General features: G+C 40.9%; 1 protein-coding gene across 7 annotated transcripts; it reads left to right on the top strand.

Moving 5' to 3' along the window:
• The first annotated feature begins 17 nt into the window (after nt 1-17).
• On the top strand, nt 18-18639 carry Fcrl3 (Fc receptor-like 3). 7 transcript variants are annotated; one of them, XM_013030605.1, is made up of 15 exons: nt 18-81; nt 394-485; nt 1279-1299; nt 2527-2769; nt 3220-3480; nt 3698-3982; nt 4772-5050; nt 5432-5710; nt 9441-9719; nt 10591-10710; nt 13502-13526; nt 14866-14978; nt 15526-15594; nt 17792-17823; nt 17909-18639. In XM_013030605.1, exons 2-15 carry the CDS (start codon nt 428-430, stop codon nt 18041-18043), a joined length of 2199 nt encoding a protein of 732 aa, XP_012886059.1. In that variant the 5' UTR covers nt 18-81; nt 394-427; the 3' UTR covers nt 18044-18639. The 7 variants fall into 7 exon arrangements, with proteins under 7 accessions (XP_012886059.1, XP_012886060.1, XP_012886066.1 ...); XM_013030610.1 differs by lacking the exon at nt 18-81 and adding an exon at nt 579-662 and having other exon boundaries at nt 399-485; XM_013030606.1 differs by lacking the exon at nt 18-81 and having other exon boundaries at nt 345-485; nt 17966-18639.
• The last annotated feature ends 354 nt before the right edge of the window (nt 18640-18993 follow it).

The following is an 18993-nucleotide window of genomic DNA, read 5'->3' on the forward strand; positions in this document are numbered from 1 at the left end:
CAAAACACAGCCTGACACCACCCTGACCAAACACGGTGTGTTGAGAGCTTCCCAGGTGACCAGAAGTGATGTGACTTTGAGGTAATAAAGAAGGGGTTTTCCATTTAAAAAAATATGAAGAACTGGTCAGTTGAATCTGAATGTATCTATAGCTTGGCATTTTCAGAGAACCTAGGTACAACGTGGAGATGTTTCTCCAGAGAGACCCCAACTGTTGGAAGATGACCCTCTATATCTGAAAGTGCTCAGTGTGCTGGGGCTGGAATACAAATATCATTTAAGAAGGCAGCCACACTCACATTTTTAAAGGAGCATGTGATACAAAGTTCTACTTCCCCTTTTCTATTGTTTGCATGCCTGATCTGAGTGGCAGCCTCCCCTCTTTCTTTGTAGAGGAGAGCTAAACCTGCCTTTGGGGGAGACAGACATGTCCTGTCAGACAGGCCTGGTCCTTGCGCTCCTATGGCTGATGCTGCTGTACCTGGGTAAGTAGATGGGTTTGAGATGGAACCATGGTCTTGCTTTCTAAAATCATCCAGAGGAAATGGCGAGGAGCTTCTGTTTCTACTTTCATCCAGGGTTTAGAGACAAGTAGCAAGAGATGTGAAAGAACTAACTTGGGTTCCTGAAACATCTTAAAGGCTCCAAATACATCTACCAGGGTAAGCCCAGTACACTTGATTTCTCACCACCATTCTTTTCGTCCCAAAGTAAGTTTGGACTTTACTTTCTGCTGAACCACCAACTAAATTCCCTCAGTCTATAGCTTCAAGCAGAGTTATTGTTCAGATATAGAGTGACCTTCAAAACAAAGGCCTGTGAAAGAAAGAGAGCAGAGAAGCAGGATTCCCTTCCTGATGTTTTAAGCCAAAATTTAATTTGAGATTGAAAAAGTAGAAGGAACAATAGAAATCCGAAGAAATAAAGGGAAGATAGAAAACTTTTCCAAGTCTTTCCCTGTACCTGAACTACTGTGTTTAGGTGGGAGAGAGAGAGAGAGAGAGAGAGAGAGAGAGAGGTGAAAATCAAGAAATAGAGTAGCAAAGAGATGATCCAGGGGCATGGACCCAAACCATTATATGTTTGTAAAAGAAATTGTAGTTCTTGCTGGTGTTTAGGAATTCTAATTGATAAAAAAAATGGGAGCATAAAAACGAGGAAGAAAAAAAGGAGTTATGTGGTTAAGTGATTGGAAACCTCATAGAATATGGATGGAAAGGGTTTGAGAAATGTGGCTCTGTGCTAATTTTTGTTTTTTACCTCTTGATTCCCTCACAGCTCCTGCAAAAGGAGAGTCAGGTATGTTTCCCCTTGGTTCCTCCCAGGCTCTGAGCATTAGTTCTCTTGGCTAGCACAGCCTTGTAAAGGAGGGTGATTGGGACGTGCCCACACGAGTCAGGTGGCTTATGTTCTGAGGTCACACCTGTTACCATGTAGGGCAATCAGATCCTCCTTAGATTTCTCCAGTCTCCGTATTTTCCCTGTTACCAGGATGTCTCAGTATAGAGGGAGGAAGCATTTGTAGAAGCAAGGTCAGAGACAGGATATGGATCTTGAGAGACTCTCATATCCTACCTCCTCTACCTTTGAAGATCCCTCTGTCTAGATGCCCAAGTTATTGCTACCACCCAAGGAAAGAGAAGTAGCTCCTAATCGTAGGAAAATGTGACAGAAAAGTAGTTATATATCTTTTAAAAGAGCTGGGGCCACCATCATATCTCAACGTCCAAGTTCAGCAATTATTGTAATTCCAAATACAAGTCTGATTTTCCAAACAGCCCATTCTCTTCCATTAAAATGATTCATATCCTTTAACTAGTGACTGTGTCAAACTTAGATGGAAAGCAAAGTTATCTTCTCTACAGAATCTCCAGCTAAGCATGGTTCAAAAGTAATGAAAATATCAGGTGCTGGTAGCTCATATCTGTAATCCTAGCTACTCAAGAGGCTGAAATCTGAAGCTTATGATTCAAAGCCAGCCTGGTCAGAAAAGTCCCTGAGACTCTTTTTTTCCAATTAACCACAAAAAAGCTGGAAGTGGAGATATAGTTCAAATGGTAAAGGGCCTACCTTGATTGAAAAAGCTAAGTTACAGTGCCCAGAACTTGAGTTCAAATCCCTGTACAAGTACTAAAAGAAAAAGAAAGTAATGAAAAAAAATCTTATTCATTAAATGTTAATAGTCAGACAGGGCTGCTTTCTGGAGTCTAGAAATGGCTTCTGAGTTATATTTGTAGCAAGTTCACCTTTAGATGGACAGGAATGAATACAAGAGCATTTCAGAATCAACAGTTTCTAAGACTCTCTAAATAATAAATTACATCTCCTAAGCTTTTTGGAGCCCAAACTAGGAGCCTGGGACGCATTCCCTATAACACTCCCTATCTGTGTCAGGTTATACAAAGGATGAGAAGGAAAGGTTCGATTCTAGCTATTTCTTCAAGTACTTTTTGTCTGATTTCAATCCATGTGCCAGGATTCTCCCATGTTCATTTGCCTACTTCCATTGTTTTCTTTCCTGCACAGAAATACCTCCAAGAGCTTTTCTTCTGCTCCATCCCTCATGGTCCACAACCTTCCAAGGAGAATCAGTGAAACTCACTTGCATGGCTGTCCCTTCCTCAGAAAAGGGACCTATAACCTGGTGTCATAACAACAATGTGTGGAAAACTAAATCTGAAGAAATCCAAATAAAAGACTCTGGATATTACCAATGCAAGACCCAAAGATCCCACTTCAGTGAACCTGTGCATGTAGAATTTTCATCTGGTGAGGAAGAGGGGGGTGGGTAGGAAACAGTCTTTCAAGTTAAGCCACTGGGCAGAGTGTCTGAGGACTTGGTTAATATGGGGAGCACAGGCAGATATCTACACGGGTATGGAGATGTATGATTTGCTGATCTTAGTGGTGGATAATAAAGAGATAGGATAGCATCACTATCTCTTCCTACCAGAGAAGGTTCAGCACCCCAGAGGCTGCCAGACAAAAAAGAAAACAGATCTGAAGAAAGCTACAGCACAGAACTGTCCTTTCATTGAAAGACAGTGAATGACACTCTCCTAGGTCAAAACCAATCTGGTCCTGAGGGTATGAAAAGGAGATTGAGGACATTTGCTGGTGGGTGCAGGGTGCTAACTCCTCTTTTATGAACAGAAATGAGAGTAAAGAGAGAGAAAGAAAAAACATGGTTGGTTTGAGTGTATGCTCTACTCATTGCAGATGAGGTGATACTCCAGGTCTCACCCCACCCTATCTTTGAAGGAGATGATGTTTTTCTGAAATGCCAAAGGAAAAGTGGGCAATTAAATAAAGCAACTTACTATAAAGATGAAAAAATACTTCAGAGTAACTATTCAGACACCATCAAACTATTTTCAGTCTCAAGAGACAGCAGCAAATACTCTTGTACCGCCTTTTGGAAAACTATGTTTAGCATTCTATGGCATAAAACCTCAAAGCCTCTAAAACTCCAAATTCAAGGTAATGGTGAACTCTTGTGGTTTACAGGTTTGGGCAATGAAACTATGTGAAGAGTGAGGGAAGCTGTTTGGGGGTGGAGGATTTCCAGAAAAGCTTGAAAAAGGATGGGCCTACCTGCTTGGTTCTCAATTTCCTATTGTGGATGCTGAGAGCACAGGTTCATCTCTGCAAGGATCTCATGTTCACTGACTAGGGGAATTGTGCTTGTTCTCTCTAGAGCTATTTCTACCTCCTGTGCTGATGCTCAGCCCCAGACAGCCTAATGAGGGGGATCCAGTGACCTTGACCTGTGAGACTCGGCTCCCTCCACAGAAGTCACATGTCCAGCTCCGATTCTGCTTCTTCAAAGATGGTCAGCGCCTGGAGTCAGGTTGCAACAGCTCTCAGGAGATCCAGATCCCTACTATGAGGCTGGAAGACTCAGGGTCCTACTGGTGCCAGGCAGAAGCAGTGGCTTATAAAATCATCAAAAGCAGCTCAAGACTCAAGATAGATGTGCTGAGTGAGTGTTTGAGGAGGGCAACAGAGCTAAGGAGTACAGGAAATGACATTGTCTGCCTCCAGCTCCAGGATGGCAGATGTAGAGATGAATTTCCATCTATCCAGGTATCCTTTCTGCTTCAGACTCAACTTGACCTAGCTTCCCTGGCCAAAGGAATTCCTTTCCACCTAAGTCAGGTAAGGGTGGTTACTAACTGGTTCCTGGATGCTCAATCCTGTAGGGTTCCAGAGATGTACAGGATAGGTTCTTTCATGACTCACCTGTCAACTAGAAGCACTGCTGACCACATGGGGTCCCTAAAGACTTGCATGGTGTTTCCATTTGTTGACTTAAGACCTCACATCAAAATGATAGGAAAAGGGCAAGATGAACACGAAGGGGAATAGTGGGAGAAAAATGTGGAGATGTGAAGGTAAGGCTAGAGGACAGGAGAGGTGTTTGGATTGAAAATAGAATCACTTCAGGATATAAGTGACATTCCAGCGTTCTTTCTTCTTTTGAGGTCCATTAACACAGCAAGGACACTTTGCACATAAGTGTTCATCAGATGTGTTTGCAGGCAATGTTAGGTTTAGGATGATCTTAATTGGTGCCTATATTTCCCAAGGATGGAAATTGTGTGATGGGGAGAAATGTTGGTCTCTTTAGAAAAGATCTACCATTCGCTTCTACTTTTTCCCTCCATGTTGCACCTGAAGCAACTAGCTTACTCATGGAAGCACCAGTCTTTTGCTTGACTTTGAGATTCCTGTAGTTGAAACCCTCCCATGTCATCTTGTGTCTTTCCAGGAATCCCTGTGTCTGATGTGAATCTAGAGACTCGGCCCCCAGGAGGGCAGCTTATTGAAGGAGAAAATCTGGTTCTTATCTGCTCAGTTGCCAAGGGCACAGGGACCATCACATTCTCCTGGCACAAAGATGGAACAAGCGTGAGCAAGAAGACCCAGCAATCCCTGTTGGCAGAGCTGCTGATACCCACTGTAAAGATGCAAGATGCTGGGAGATATTACTGTGTGGCCGACAACGGCGGCCCCATCCTCAGCAATCGGAAAGAAGTTACTGTGAGAGGTAAGTTCCTGATTTCTTTGTGTTTTTGGTTTGTTTGTTTGGGGTGCTTTTTTTCTTCCTTTGGCTCATCAACCAAGCTTTAGGTTTTCTGTCAAACACAAGGATCAGAGGTGAAGATTGAGGAGCAATTGTAAAGATGACAAAAGAAGTTGAAGGTACTTTGTTTCTTGTGGAGAGTTCTGAAGAGTGATGGAAGCAGAATTATCCAAGATTACTTCTCTGGGTGTTGAGTGCGTGCTTCTAGATTATTAGATGAGAAAAGCACAGCCTGTGGGAACTAGAACCAATCAAGGAATGTGTTTATTTCCAAACTCCTTGAATGGGGTTGTGAATCCAGGGAAGCATCAGAGTCTTTCTCTCACAACCTTTTGTCTCCTCCAGGTTTGGTGTCCCGCCCTGTCCTCATTCTCAGGACTCCCAGGCACCAAGCTGTGGTGGGGGACGTGGTACAGCTTCACTGTGAAGCCTCGAAAGGCTCTCCCCCAATTTGGTATCAGTTTTATCATGAAGACATCACTTTGGGGAACAGCTCAGCCCCCAATGGTGGAGGAGCATCTTTCAATTTCTCCCTGACTGAGGAAGGTTCTGGAAACTATACCTGTGATGCTAACAATGGCCTAGGACCCCAGAGGAGTGACAGAGTGAGTCTCAAGGTCATAGGTAAGTAGACTATTCCACAGTAGATAACAGCTAGCATTAGGCTACGCTCTTCTTCAAACACAGCTCCAATTGGGCTCTTGTGGGTAGGAAACTCCAGCAGATTCTCCACTTCTTCTGCCTCTACCTGAGAGTTCTGGGATTCTTCCCTATAGTCACACATTCAGTAATTTAGTCTACTACTTCCTTTACTCTGCTAGTGTCACAGAAAGCTATATTATATATAGCTATATAATATATAGCCTTATACTCTTAACAATAGAAGCAGGAAGACTTTCTAAAATATATTTGATGGTCCTGCAGTTATTCACAAAGAGAGCCTGATTTCTGGATTTGTTTGTGCAGTAATAAATGACTAAACCATATCTTGCTATAATGTCCTTCAACTACATCTATCTAATAGTAATTGCTACTTGGCTCTCTGCTGATTAAACAAAGTTGTATTTTTATTTTTTAATTTTTATTTATTTCTTTATTTGGGGGGGGGGTCCGGTCGTGGAGTCTGAACTCTGGGCCTGGGTGCTGTCCCTCAGCTCTTCAGCTCAAGGCCACTTGAACCACAGCGCCACTTCCGGCTTTTTTTTCTTTTTGCTTATGTGGTGCTGAGGAATCGAACCCAGGGCCTCATGCATGCAAGGCAAGCGCTCTACCACTGAGCCACCCCTTCCCAGCCCCCAAAGTTGTATTTTTAAAAATCTTCAGGTCACCTGAAAAGTTTTTGTTTTGTTTTGTTTTTAGCATTACTAGAAGTTTGAACTCAGGGCCTTGAACTTGGTAGGCTGGTTCTTGACTATGTGAGTCACACCTTAAACTTTTCAAAGTACCATTTAGTCAGATATGGTTGTATATCCCTGTAAACTCAGCTCCTCAGGATGTAGGACCAGGAGGAGTGCCATCTTGAGACCAACCCAGGGAAAGTTAGCTATACCTTATCTCAGAAACAAATACAAACAAAAGAAGTTGAGCACTTGCCTAGTCTGGTTGAGGCTCTGGGTTCAATTCCATTACTGCAGCAGCAATAACAGCAACAAAGTATCTTCTAAGTATTATTGGGTTTTTTTGGGGGGGGTCCATCATGGGGCCTGAACTCTGGGCCTGGGCACTGTCCCTCAGAGGCTCTTCAGCTCAAGGCTAGTGATCTACCACTTGAGCCACAGCACCACGTCCAGCTTTTTTTTTTGCTTATGTGGTGCTGAGGAATTGAACACAGGGCCTCAGGCATGCAAGGCAAGCACTCTACCACTGAGCCACCTTCTCAGCCCTCTTCTAAGTATTATTACACTATTTATAAGCACTAATCACCACTCAAAAATCACCAATAATTAAATTCTGTCTATCTTCATAGAGATGCATAGGTGTTATCTTTAAATCTGACCTCTTAGAAGTTTGCCACAAAAATAACAGAATAACTTCTATGTTCTGTAAAAAGGTTTGTGGTCACTCCTCCATCATAGACCAGTGTAAAGATTTCATTAAGTTAAAATAATTGATAAAAGCATATAAGTAGACAAGCAAATGTGCAAAGTGTTTCCAATACACTCAGAGTGAAGGAAGAAGTAAATGAACACTGCTGCCCACTGCTCCAGGCACCAGGAGCCTTCCCAAGATCTTACCCCTGTGTCTTTCCGTCACAAGGTATGATGTATGGCTCAAGGAGGAGCACCAGTATGAATATTAGTAGTGCCAAACGTCTGTCTTTCAAGCTCAAAATGAAATACTATTAACATTCTCATAATCCTAGTATTTTTCTCACACACTGAATGGAATATGCCCCTCCCCCATAGGCTTGATATACTAGTCCTTGAATTCTCTAATTCTAGAAGAGTGCACACAAAGAACCAGGGGTTCCTATTGTGAAAGATAAGCAAGAAGCTGGCAGTCTGCTCCCAGAATATAGAAGGCCAGAGAGGTGGATAGAAAGGCAAACTGAGCTGCACAAAGTATCAAATAAAGACTTATCTCTGGTTGGGGATATAGCTCAGTGATAGGGAGTTTGCTGAGCATGCACAAGACCTTAGGTTGGATCTCCAGCACTATTTAAAAAAAAAAAGAAGGTCAAGTGCTAGTGGCTCACATAGTATTCCTAGCTATGTAAGAGGCTGAGATCTCAGGATTGCAGTTTGGAACCAGCCTAGGCAGTAAAGTCCATGGGTCTCTTATCTCTAATAAACTACTTTGAAAAAGCCTGAAATGGTGGTGTAAATCAAGTGGTAGAGCACTAGCCTTGAACACAGAAAGGCTTAGTGACAGAGCCCAGGCCTTGAGTTCAAGGACTGGCCAAAAAATAATAATAATCAGCAACAGATCTAATTTTAAAGCCCTTAGCATCTAACCTAGGACATTTGAAGTTTCAGATGGCTTATAGAAGGATAAAACTTAAACTTAGCAAAAGTCTGTATGACTTTGTATCTCTACCTGGATAAGTTATTATGCGCCACATTTCTTATAGTCAGAAGATGGCTCATTCTCAAGTGTAATCATTGTCATTTAATGAAAGCACCCCTTCCTCTTTAGACAATCTCTAACACAAAACAGAGATAAGACCCTTAGTGAAGCTCAGAGTTGATATCTCAAGCCTTCCAGATTTCTCCACAACTTAGTAGAGCCAGTGATTTTATAATTCACATTTCATATTAATGTTGTTCTTAAAATTTGGACTAGCTATCCTATTTATGTAATCATCATTTAAAATAGGAGTCATTTTTGCTAGTGCTGCATCAGGATAGTTTTGTGCCATTCTGCATCAGTTCTGGCACTGAATCTTGGGTAACTATTGCAAACCACACAAAGTTCCAGCAGGCTAAAATACAGCAAAGAAGAATTAAATCTGTGTTCTTGTGGAACTTATATTCAATTGATGTAATCAGATGCATAACAATGGTAGAAAGATGTATGTTTTTATATGGGTATTTATGAGTGTATATATATATATATGTAAGTATGTGAGGAAGTATTAAATATTATGTTGAAAAATGAAGCAGAGTAATTGGAAGGAGAGAAATGATGTCTTACTTTAGACAGATGTGTAGGTCTTGGTCTTAGAACTAATATGCAAGAGTAAGCATGTTCACATGTATGGTGTATAACATGTGTACACCGTTATATGTTATAGTCTGATAGACAATTTGCTCCAGGAAAGTTAGAATGAACTTGTGACTTTAAATGAGCATCATTATTCCACAATACTATGAAATTCAGGAAATTATGTAATCACTTAATCACAATCAAAAAAAAAAAAGAACCTCAGGGAAGGTAGGGAGGGAAGGGATGGTAGGGGGAAAACAATGGAGGGGGTAACAATGCTCAATAGGAAGTGTACTCATTACCTTGCTCATGTAACTGTAACCCTCTGTATAGTATCTTTACAATAAAAAAGATTATAATTACATAAAAAAGAGTAAACATGTTCAGAAATGGCTTTCAAGTTATTTCTATCAGTAATGATAAGTCATGTTTATTGAGTACTTTACATACTTTGTTATGATGATAGCATAAGATATAACTGATGACTAGCTCCATTGTACAGAGGAATGAACTGAAACTTAGATTAATTTAAACCTTCTTAAAAATCAAAATTGTAGAACTAATAATGAACAGAAACAGAATCTAAGCCCAGGTTTCCTAAATCCAGATCTGTGTTCCTACTAAAGAATACTCCTTCACGTTCCTTTATTAAGTTTGCTTGTATATACACTTATGCAGAACTATCAGTGAAGTATTTCTCCTCCTTCAGTTCCAGTGTCTGACATTGTCCTCAGCCTCAGGGCCCCTGAAACCCAAGCTATGGTAGGGGACGAGGTAGAAATTTACTGTGAGGCCTTGAAAGGCTCTCCTCCGATCCTGTACCAGTTTTATCATGAAGACATGGCCCTCGGGAATAGTTTGGCTCCCATGGGAGGAGGTGCATCCTTCAAGTTCATCGTGACCACAGAACATGCTGGAAATTATTCCTGTGAGGCTGACAATGGCCTTGAGCCTCAGCGCAGTGAGGTGATGACATTCAACATCACAGGTGAATTTAATAGCCAGGGGCTATGGTTGTGTACAGTAAAAGTTTCTGCCTATCAGATGGTATGACTTCAACAAATATCAAACATTTCTGAACATGACCACCAAGATCTGGGCTTCTTGAGATTGAGACTGATTTCATGGACGTTCATAAAAACAATACACTTTAACCAAGATGCTGCTTTAGCACTCTTCTCAAGTCATTGATTTGAAGATTGCAAATTAGTGGAGATAAGTTTAAAGGGAGATGTTTTCACTGCCCTGCATCTTGTATATACATTTTTCTAATTTGGGGAAGGGAAAGGAAATAATAAAATTCTGAAATAAGGATACAGGTTGACCCATTGTAACAATGAGATGTACAAGACATTATGTTGAAAATGAACTTTACAACTTCAGGGTGGGGAGGGAAGAGATGGTAGGGGAAAAACAAGGGACGAGGTAACAATTCTCCATAGAAAAAGTACTCACTAACTTACACATGTAACTGTAATCCCTCTGTACAGAATCTTTACAATAAAAAAATATTTTAAAAAAAGTTGGGCTGGGAAGGTGGCTCAGTGGTAGAGCGTTTGCCTTGCATGCCTGAGGCCCTGGGTTCGATTCCTCGGCACCACATAACCAAAAAGAAAAAAGCTGGAAGTGGCGTTGTGGCTCAAGTGTTAGAGCGCTAGCCTTGAGCTAAAGAGCTGAGGGACAGCGCCCAGGCCCAGAGTTCAGGCCCCACAACCGGACCCCCTTCCCCCCCAAAAAAAAGTTTAAAGGGAGAGATGAGAACCTGGAAAATATCTGCCCTCACATATCTCTACATTGTGGATTTTGTCTAGATTTAAAAGCTTTGCCACTAGAATTCAAATATAGGTGTTCTCATTCAGGCCCATGCAGGAGCAGAGCTGGCCTCATCTCTGCAGGAGTCACTGGGGGGTTGCTGGGCGTCCTTGGCCTTCCCGTTGCTGCCATCCTGCTGCGTCACTTCAGGACTCAAAGGAAGTTGGGTGCGTGTCTATCCCTTGCCCTGAGAGATGGTGACTTTTGCCTTTGCCATATTCATTTGCCATTGGCTAGGTTCATAGTACAAAAGTCAATTGTTTCTTTCCAACAACAAGGTTCTCAGTGTTACACTCACTGTCATCCTGTAGACAGTAGTAACAAAAAAGAGAGTCAAGTTCTCAGGGTCATAAAAAAATATCTTACTTGTTGGAGATTTTAAATCAAATAGCAGAGTTTTGCTTGCTTTTAAATATTAGCAAGTATTTACTGCTCCATGTCCATTCCAAAGTCTTCTGAAAGTAAAAAGAAAGCCTTCCATGTGTCACAAACTGATCACCAACTGTGCAGACCATAAACTTAGATGTATTTGAATAAATCAACTATGATGAAATTTGGATAAAATTAATAGTGGATTCTGAGAATGGTTAAAATTCAATTTCTGATCACTTTTGCTTAGTACATATATATATATATATTATGTGTGTATACTATATATGTGTATATATAATATATGATTGTTTTTAATATATTAATCTTATATCCTGATACCTGCTAATATAGTTTCACTCTTTATTCTTTGTGTATGTGTGTGTGCTGTATGCATGGATGCATGTGTGTGTGTGTGTGTGTGTGTGTGTGTGTGTGTGCATGCCAGTGCTGGAGGCTTAACTCATAGCCACGTGCTCTCATTTGTCTATTTTTGCTCAAGGCTGTTACTCTACCACTTGAATCACACCTCTACTTACAGTTTTGTGCTGGTTAATTGGATTGGTAAGAGTCTCACAGACTTTTCTGACCAGGCTGGCTTTGAACCATTCCTCAGATGTCAGCCCCCTGAGTAACTTCCTTGCTAATTTTAATATCTTCCCTTTTTCTTGCTTGATTGTATTGACCAGAATCTTCTTTATGATGTGGTGGAATTAGTCAGGGTTGTTGTTGTTATTTTGTTTGTTTTTGTTTTTTGTGTTTTGTTTGTTTTGTTTTTTTGCAGGTCCTGGGGCTTGAACTCAGGGCCTGGGCAGTATCCCTGAGTCTCTTTGTGCTCAAGGCTAGAGCTCTACACTTGAGCCATATTGCCCTTTCTGGCTTTTTCTGAGTAGTTTATTGGAGATAAGAGTTTCAGGGACTTTTCCTGCTGGCCTGGTTTTGAACTCTAATCCTCAACCTTGTGAGTATCTAGGATTCGGGTGTGAGCTACTAGCACTGGCTTCAGTTTTTGTTGTTGTTGTTTGAGTATTATGTTAAATGTAGGATTTTTTTAAAAGCCCCATTACTTGGGCTTAAACTCAGGGCCTGGGCTTTGTCTCTGAACCTCTCTGTGCTCAAGGCTAGTGCTCTGTCACTGGAGCCACAGTGCCACTTCCAGATTTTTCTGAGTAGTTTATTGGAGATAAGAGTCTCACAGACTCCTACCCAAGCTCACTTTGAACTGCGATCCTCAGATCTCAGCCTCCTGAGTAGCTAGGATTATAGGCAGGAGCCACCAGTAACTGGCTAAGTGTGGGATTTTTGTCGATACTCTTTATCTTGATGAGGAAATCCCAACTATTCCTAATTTGTTGGGAGCCATGACAGGAAAGATTGGCTGTTGATTTTTTTTCTACATTGATTGAGACAATCACGCAGTTTTCTTCTGTAGTCTATGATAAGGTGAAATCTGAGTGTTTAAACCATCTTACTGTTTCTCTGACCAACACAACTTGGATATGACTGCTGGATTTCATTTACAAAAATTCTTTTAAGTATATTCACTTCTATATGTATGAGGGATATTGGCTGGTGACTTTCCTTCCTTCTGCCTTGTAAGACTTGCCAAAGTAATATTGAAAGTTGTCGCTTTTAATATCCTTCATTTCCTTTTGTGTATCTGTATTTCTACCTGGTATCATTTTGTTTTGCCTAAACTCTTTTTTTTTAACCTTTCTTACAGTATGAATCTTCTACTGTTACAAATTTCTTCTATTCCCTTACTGAGTTTCTCTTTATTGTCTATCAATTATTGAGATAAGAAGTATTGAAATCTTCAACTATAACTGTGGCTTTTCTTATTTCTTCTTTCAGCTCCAACTATATGAATGTTCAGAGTTGTTATATGTTCTTGATAAATTAACCACTTTATCCTTATAAAATGATCTTTACTCCTAATAGTATTACATACTCTGATATAGTCTTTGTCTGATATCAATGTAAAATTATAATTGTTAATGTTTTAATACACTAGTAGCTAATGTTAGCATACTATTTGTTTGGCTACTCTTATTTTTTAATTCATGTCCCCAAATTACAGTTACAATTATAATTAGCAGATGTTTAATTCTTGTGTTTTGATCAATATAACAGCCCCTTTTATTCAATTTTTATTTTTAAGTTGCCATAATGTTTGTATTTATTTGCGTTCAAGTATTATACACTCTGGATATCATTACCTTGTTCGATATTTGATTTGCCAACATTTTCCTTCCATTTCTGTTTAATCCCTCCAAAGCTTTATTGATAGGGACTGTGGCCGCTGAGATCTGCAGTCATGTGGCAGCTATTCCCACAGCAGAAGAGCAATCTGGACTTACAATTGCTTGCTTTTTACATTGTTGTTACTAAGAAAAGATTTAAAAGAGTAAATATGTTTCTGGGCAGATTTCTCATAACTTCTGCCTTCCTTGCCAACTACAAGGTGGTAGTTTTTGCCCAAAATTTGCTCTAGCCGATATCTTAGAATGAATTGTTATTTATAGGAGGCAAGGTTCCAACATGGAACACACAGCACTTACCACCAATGTTCCTCTGCTCATTTTGCAGGACTTTCTGCCCCTGGGGCATCTAGGTAAGGTATTTGCTTCTTGTGCTGCCAGCATGTTTATGATTTGTTTGTAAACACAAGCTAGAAGCATGGAAGTATGTACATTGTAAACCATTTTGGAAGGACTTCCTAACAAATTTTTAACATTCTTACAAACCCCAAAAGGTGAGTAGAGAGGGGTCACTTTCTATCATATTTGTAAAGTATACTCAGTAGGCCTACTGATGCACAAAACATACACAATTTGTTGTCCATGTTTATTTATCTACTAACTTACATGATCTAACTAAAAAAAAATTGACCACAGGTATCCTAATGATATCAGCTTTCATGAGCTATCATGAAAGCTATCATGATTCTTTCTTGTTCCTCTTCCTCTACTCAAACATTTATTTACAAAATGATTATTGAATGTCAGTACTGTTGAGTTAAAAAATAACTACAAAGCCGGTGGCTCATGCCTATAATCCTTGCTACTCAGGAGGCTGAGATCTGAGGATCATGGTTCAAAGCCAGCCCCAGCAGGAAAATCCGTGAGACTCTTATCTCCAGTTAACCATAAGAAAACCAGAAGTGGCTTGTGGCTCAAGTGGTAGAGCACTCATTTGGAACTGAAGAGCTCAGGGACAGTGCTCAGGCCCAGAGTCAAGCCCCATGACTGACAGAAAATAAAAATAACTACAAGGATATGAAGTTGTTGTCTTTTTGTTTTTGTTTTTTTTTTGGGTCCGGTCGTGGGGCCTGAACTCTGGGCCTGGGCGCTGTCCCTCAGCTCTTCAGCTCAAGGCTAGCGCTCTACCACTTGAGCCACAGCACCACTTCCGGCCTTTTTTTCTGCTTATGTGGTGCTGAGGAATCGAACCCAAGGCCTCAGGCATGCAAGGCAAGCGCTTACCACTGAGCCACCTTCCCAGCCTCAAGTTGTTGTTTTTTTAAATGCCACTTTTCTTGAAGTGCCTTTATGGTATCTTTTACAAATAAAATAGAACATTGGATCCCTAAGATAGAAAATTGAAAGAGCTATTTTTTTTCCAAAAGATAAAGGTCAAGTTCTATGTGAATGCAGTTGTCCTTATATATCAATGTTTAAGCATTTACATCATTGAAAATAAATTTTAAGTTAGTCAAATAAAAGTCTTTACACTATCAAAGGGACCCTGAGACCATGTGGCTTTTGCCCTCTGACCTTACCTGCTCTGCTGCCCAGGTTCTATCCTGTGTATGTCATTCTCCTAGTATACTTTCTTGAAAGTGACATGGAGAAGTGGACACAATACTTTTACATGAATCGTCTGTGTGCCTACCTGGATACTCTGTCTCAGGAACCTATTTACATCTATTGTCTCTTCTCCCTCTGCCACAGTCCCAGTGATTGGCAGGAGCCTTCCTTTTCCAGGATCTCTAGCACACCACCCCAGGAACACCTCTACGATGGGCACCCAGCCTTTATAGAGCTGCAGCCAATATACAATAATGGTGAGAAGTCCTTAAGGAACAGAGGCCTCCAGGGATGTGCTAGTGGGAAGAGAGTTTGAGAAAAACCTTAGTGAACTTAATATGCAATTTCAAATGACATTCTTGGCATTATTTGAAGGATAAGAGGTGATTATAAAGTTGGTGTCTCAGAAGCCATGTTAGTCTGATTTCAATACGAGAATAAAATACCTTGAGACTGGGTACCTTAGAAGGAAAAGCGGATGAACTCACAGTTCTGGAGGTTCAAAGGCAAGGCACCAGCATCAACTCTGGTGAGAAGCTCAAGGCAAATGGTAGGAACACACATGAGAGGAGAAGACCACATGGTGAGACAGGAAGGCAGCGTGAGAAGGGCCAGTGGTGCCCGCCCGCTGGACCACACCTCTTCAAGGTCATACCACCTCTTATCATCAATATTGGGGATCTAGCCTCTAACTCATGAACCTGGGAAAGAAATCAAACCCAAATCTAAAGCACAATAGAAGGAAATTATAGAGTGTGAGCTCTTAACTAGTAGCCAAGTATAACATCTATTCTTTTCTCACAGTAAATCCTGAAGGTCTCAACATGGTTTATTCCCAGATCCAAAGCAGTCAGCCTAGAAACGGAAATTCAGGTGAGATAACTTTCTCTCTTTTTTATTTTTTTAAAAATTTTTTATTGTTAAGGTGATGTACAGAGGGGTTACAGTTACATAAGTAAAGTAATAAGTACATTTTTTGTCAAACTTGTAACCCCCCTCCCTCATTTTTCTCCTGCTTTTCCTCCCCCAACCTCCCCCCAAGTTGTACAGATCATTTCCAACATATTGTCTTGTGTATATCACTGTTTCTTTGGTTCCCCCCTTGTCCTTTGTCTCACCATTCTGTTGTTCCTGTTCCTTTATCTAATTCAAATAAACATATATACATTACCTGGGTACTAAAATCAAAAGCAGTGACAACAGGGGTTATACCATAGAGGGAAGAACATAGAAAAGAAACAAAAAAAATCATATAGTACATTATAAACAACAACAACAAAGAAAAACCTCTTGTGACCATGTCTTGGAGTTTATTTCATTGAGCATCAACTTATATGGTCATGGTCATAGGTACATAGCTATTGAGCTATTCTGCTCATCTGCTGATTGTCCTAGATGTATACTAATTATTGCAAATAAGGGAAACCATGGGACTTATGTTTCTTTGGGTCTGGCTTACAGTATGGCTTACAATATAATTTGTTTTCCAAGTCTTTTCATTTCCTTACAAATGGGGAAGTGTCATTCTTTCTGATGGAAGCATAGAATTTATCTAGATAAATAGGTATATAGATAGATAGATAGATAGATAGATCTCACATTTTCTTGATCCATTCATCTACTGAGGGGCATCTGGATTGGTTCTATATCTTAGCTATGGTGAATAATGCTGTGATAAACATAGTTGTGCTGGTAGCTTTAGTATGGCTTTGTTTCTGATCATTTGGGTAAATGCCCAGAGTGGGATTCCTGGGTCATAGAGGAGCTCAGGTGAGATAACTTTCTACAAGTAGAGGTGAGGTGGCCATGTGCACTCAGTTCCAGCAAGGGGTCTTTGATAAAAGGGTCATCTCTATATGAACCCAACATGAAAAGCATTTCGTGTTCTCCTATAATGTCAGTCATATGATCAGCTCTCTTACCTGTTTATACTACCAGCACACTCCATAAATACTTGGAGACAGTGTGCATTCATAGCACTGAGATCAATACTTGGTGAATCCTAGGCCCCTTGAACTGTATTTGGAATGAATGAATGAATGCTACGTACACATTTACGCCTCTTATAATTGAATATGTCAGGACAACTGCACTTTTCCTAGCTGATCTCCATTTCTAGTCTTAATCTTCAACCCTGCAACTGTTCATAGCACAATCCCTGTGAGAGATACAACTTGATTCCCCCATTGCATGGAATTATTATCCTAAGTGACTCTGCCTTGCCTAGATCTGCACCTTTAGGCTCCACCTTAGGTCTTTAATGTAGCATTTTGTCCTTACTCTTGTCAGTTTAATGCTTTGAAAACATACTTCCTAATTGTCTCGAAGTAGCTTCATCTCTAGTGTAGCTGGTGACCCCTGCTCACATTCCAGGGCGTAGCTTGGACACCCAGTGAAGCTCATTGTGATTCCTATTGTCACTCCTTGGTGGGGAGGAACTGGTCACTCTTGATGGCAACCAGCTTGGTTTTTATCTAAGTGCTCATAATACTTTAAAAAAATGTTTCTATGTCATTTCTCTCCTTCAAAATTATGGTCTTCTGCATCATGTGGACTGACTTTGTTATTTCTATCTATGGAACTTACCTACACCCTTTTTCAATGAATGCTTACTAGGTAAAAGGAAAAATGTATGCTTTGAAAGGCTAGAAGGAATACACACACTGAATTTCCTTAAAGATCTACTGCCAAATCTTTGGCTTCTGGTGAAATGTTGTGTAGCATTAGATTGCCAACCTTTTCCTCCGCCTCCTCTAACTTCTCTGTGCCCAAAGAGTATGTCATACATATTACCTTCTCTCAGATGGCCAAAACAGCCACAGAGGCCTGCGGTGGCAGTCAGGGATGTGTGGCCGGGGTTGCAATAAGCAGAGGAGCAAGAGAGAAGTCATCCAGAAAGTCATCCTGGGAACTTAAGAGAGGCTTTATCCTGTGCACACTCTATCTCTAAGGGTTTGGGAAAAAAAACTCATCAGGAACAAGTCAAGAGATGAACAGTGGAAGTAAAACTGGCTTAGCACCCATTGTAATATAGAGTTTAATTCTTTCTTTTGCTACTCTCATTCAACAGCCAATTCACCAAGGATGTGTCAGAAAGATAAGGTGAGTCACATTGCCGGGCTTTCTCTCCTCACCAGTCTTCCTCACCTGTAATTGAAATTTATCTTTTGTGGACTTTTCTCACCAGGAACCTGTAGTCATTTACTCTGAGTTGAGGACAGCATGCTGTGATGACTCTTCCCAGCAGGCCAGCAATCACCAGGAAGGTGATACAGAAGACTATGAGAATGTCCCACGTGAATCAGCAGTCTTGGACCACTAGCCTGTGATCCAGAATGGTGTTCAGAAACCTTGGGAAGAAGCTGCATGCTTTCCCCTGTTGTTTTAATAACCCACTTTCCTTCTCTCTCAGACTCTTCCTCCCCAGGGGCTGGGCCCCAGGGGACACAGGTCTGTACAAAATGGCAGCCCCCCTCCTCTATGCTTGGGCCTGTGTGTTCTCTGGGAAGAGCGTGAGGAGCATCTAAGCAAGTATGGCAGAGTCTGTGGGCTCGCAGACTCCAGGGCTGTGGAATAGAGGAGGATGGACTAGCCCTCTTCTAAAGACACAAGAGCTTTACACATGGAATTGTAATAAAAACAGAAATAATGGAAAAGTTGAATATTTCAGTACCTGTTTTACAGATGTAACAGAGGCTTATAAAGTTTAAATAGTTTGTCCAGGATCATTTTCAAACAAAAACTGAAACCTGAGCTCCTACCTACTACATTACCTATCTTCTTAATACAAAGATAATACTAGAGGTCAATAGGACCAAACAGTTCTGTAAACGAATTATATGAGTCTGGGAATGTGGCTTAGTGGTAGAGTGCTTGCCTAGCATGCATGAAGCCCTCAATTCCTCAGTACCATAAACAGAAAAAGCCAGAAGTAGCATTGTGGTTCAAGGGGTAGAATGCTAGCCTTGAGCAAAAGAAGCTCAGGGACAGTGCCCAGGCCCTGAGTTTAAGCCCCAGAATTGGCAAAAGAAAAAAAAGAATTATATGAAGCTGGGCACTGGTGGCTCAAGCCTGTAAGGCTAGCTACTTAGGAGGCTGAGATCTGAGGATTGCAGTAGAAGTCAGCCCAGGCAGGAAAGTCCGTGAGACTCTTATCTTCAATAAACTACTCAGAAAAGCTGGAAGTGGTGCTATGGCTCAAGTGGTAGAGCACTAGTCTTGAGCACAAAATGGTTTAGGGACAGCACTGGGACCCTGAGTTCAAGCCCCAGA

The sequence above is a fragment of the Dipodomys ordii genome, unplaced genomic scaffold (genome assembly GCF_000151885.1).
Source record: "Dipodomys ordii isolate 6190 unplaced genomic scaffold, Dord_2.0 Scaffold131, whole genome shotgun sequence".
Classification (NCBI taxonomy): domain Eukaryota; kingdom Metazoa; phylum Chordata; class Mammalia; order Rodentia; family Heteromyidae; genus Dipodomys; species Dipodomys ordii.

Bases quoted from the DNA above. Each gene is read 5' to 3' on its own strand.
- Fcrl3 (XM_013030605.1), top strand. From the start codon at position 428: ATGTCCTGTCAGACAGGCCTGGTCCTTGCGCTCCTATGGCTGATGCTG. The intron at 2,770-3,219 runs GTGAGGAAGAGG...TACTCATTGCAG, and splicing joins GCATGTAGAATTTTCATCTG to ATGAGGTGATACTCCAGGTC. The intron at 10,711-13,501 runs GTGCGTGTCTAT...CTCATTTTGCAG, and splicing joins CAGGACTCAAAGGAAGTTGG to GACTTTCTGCCCCTGGGGCA.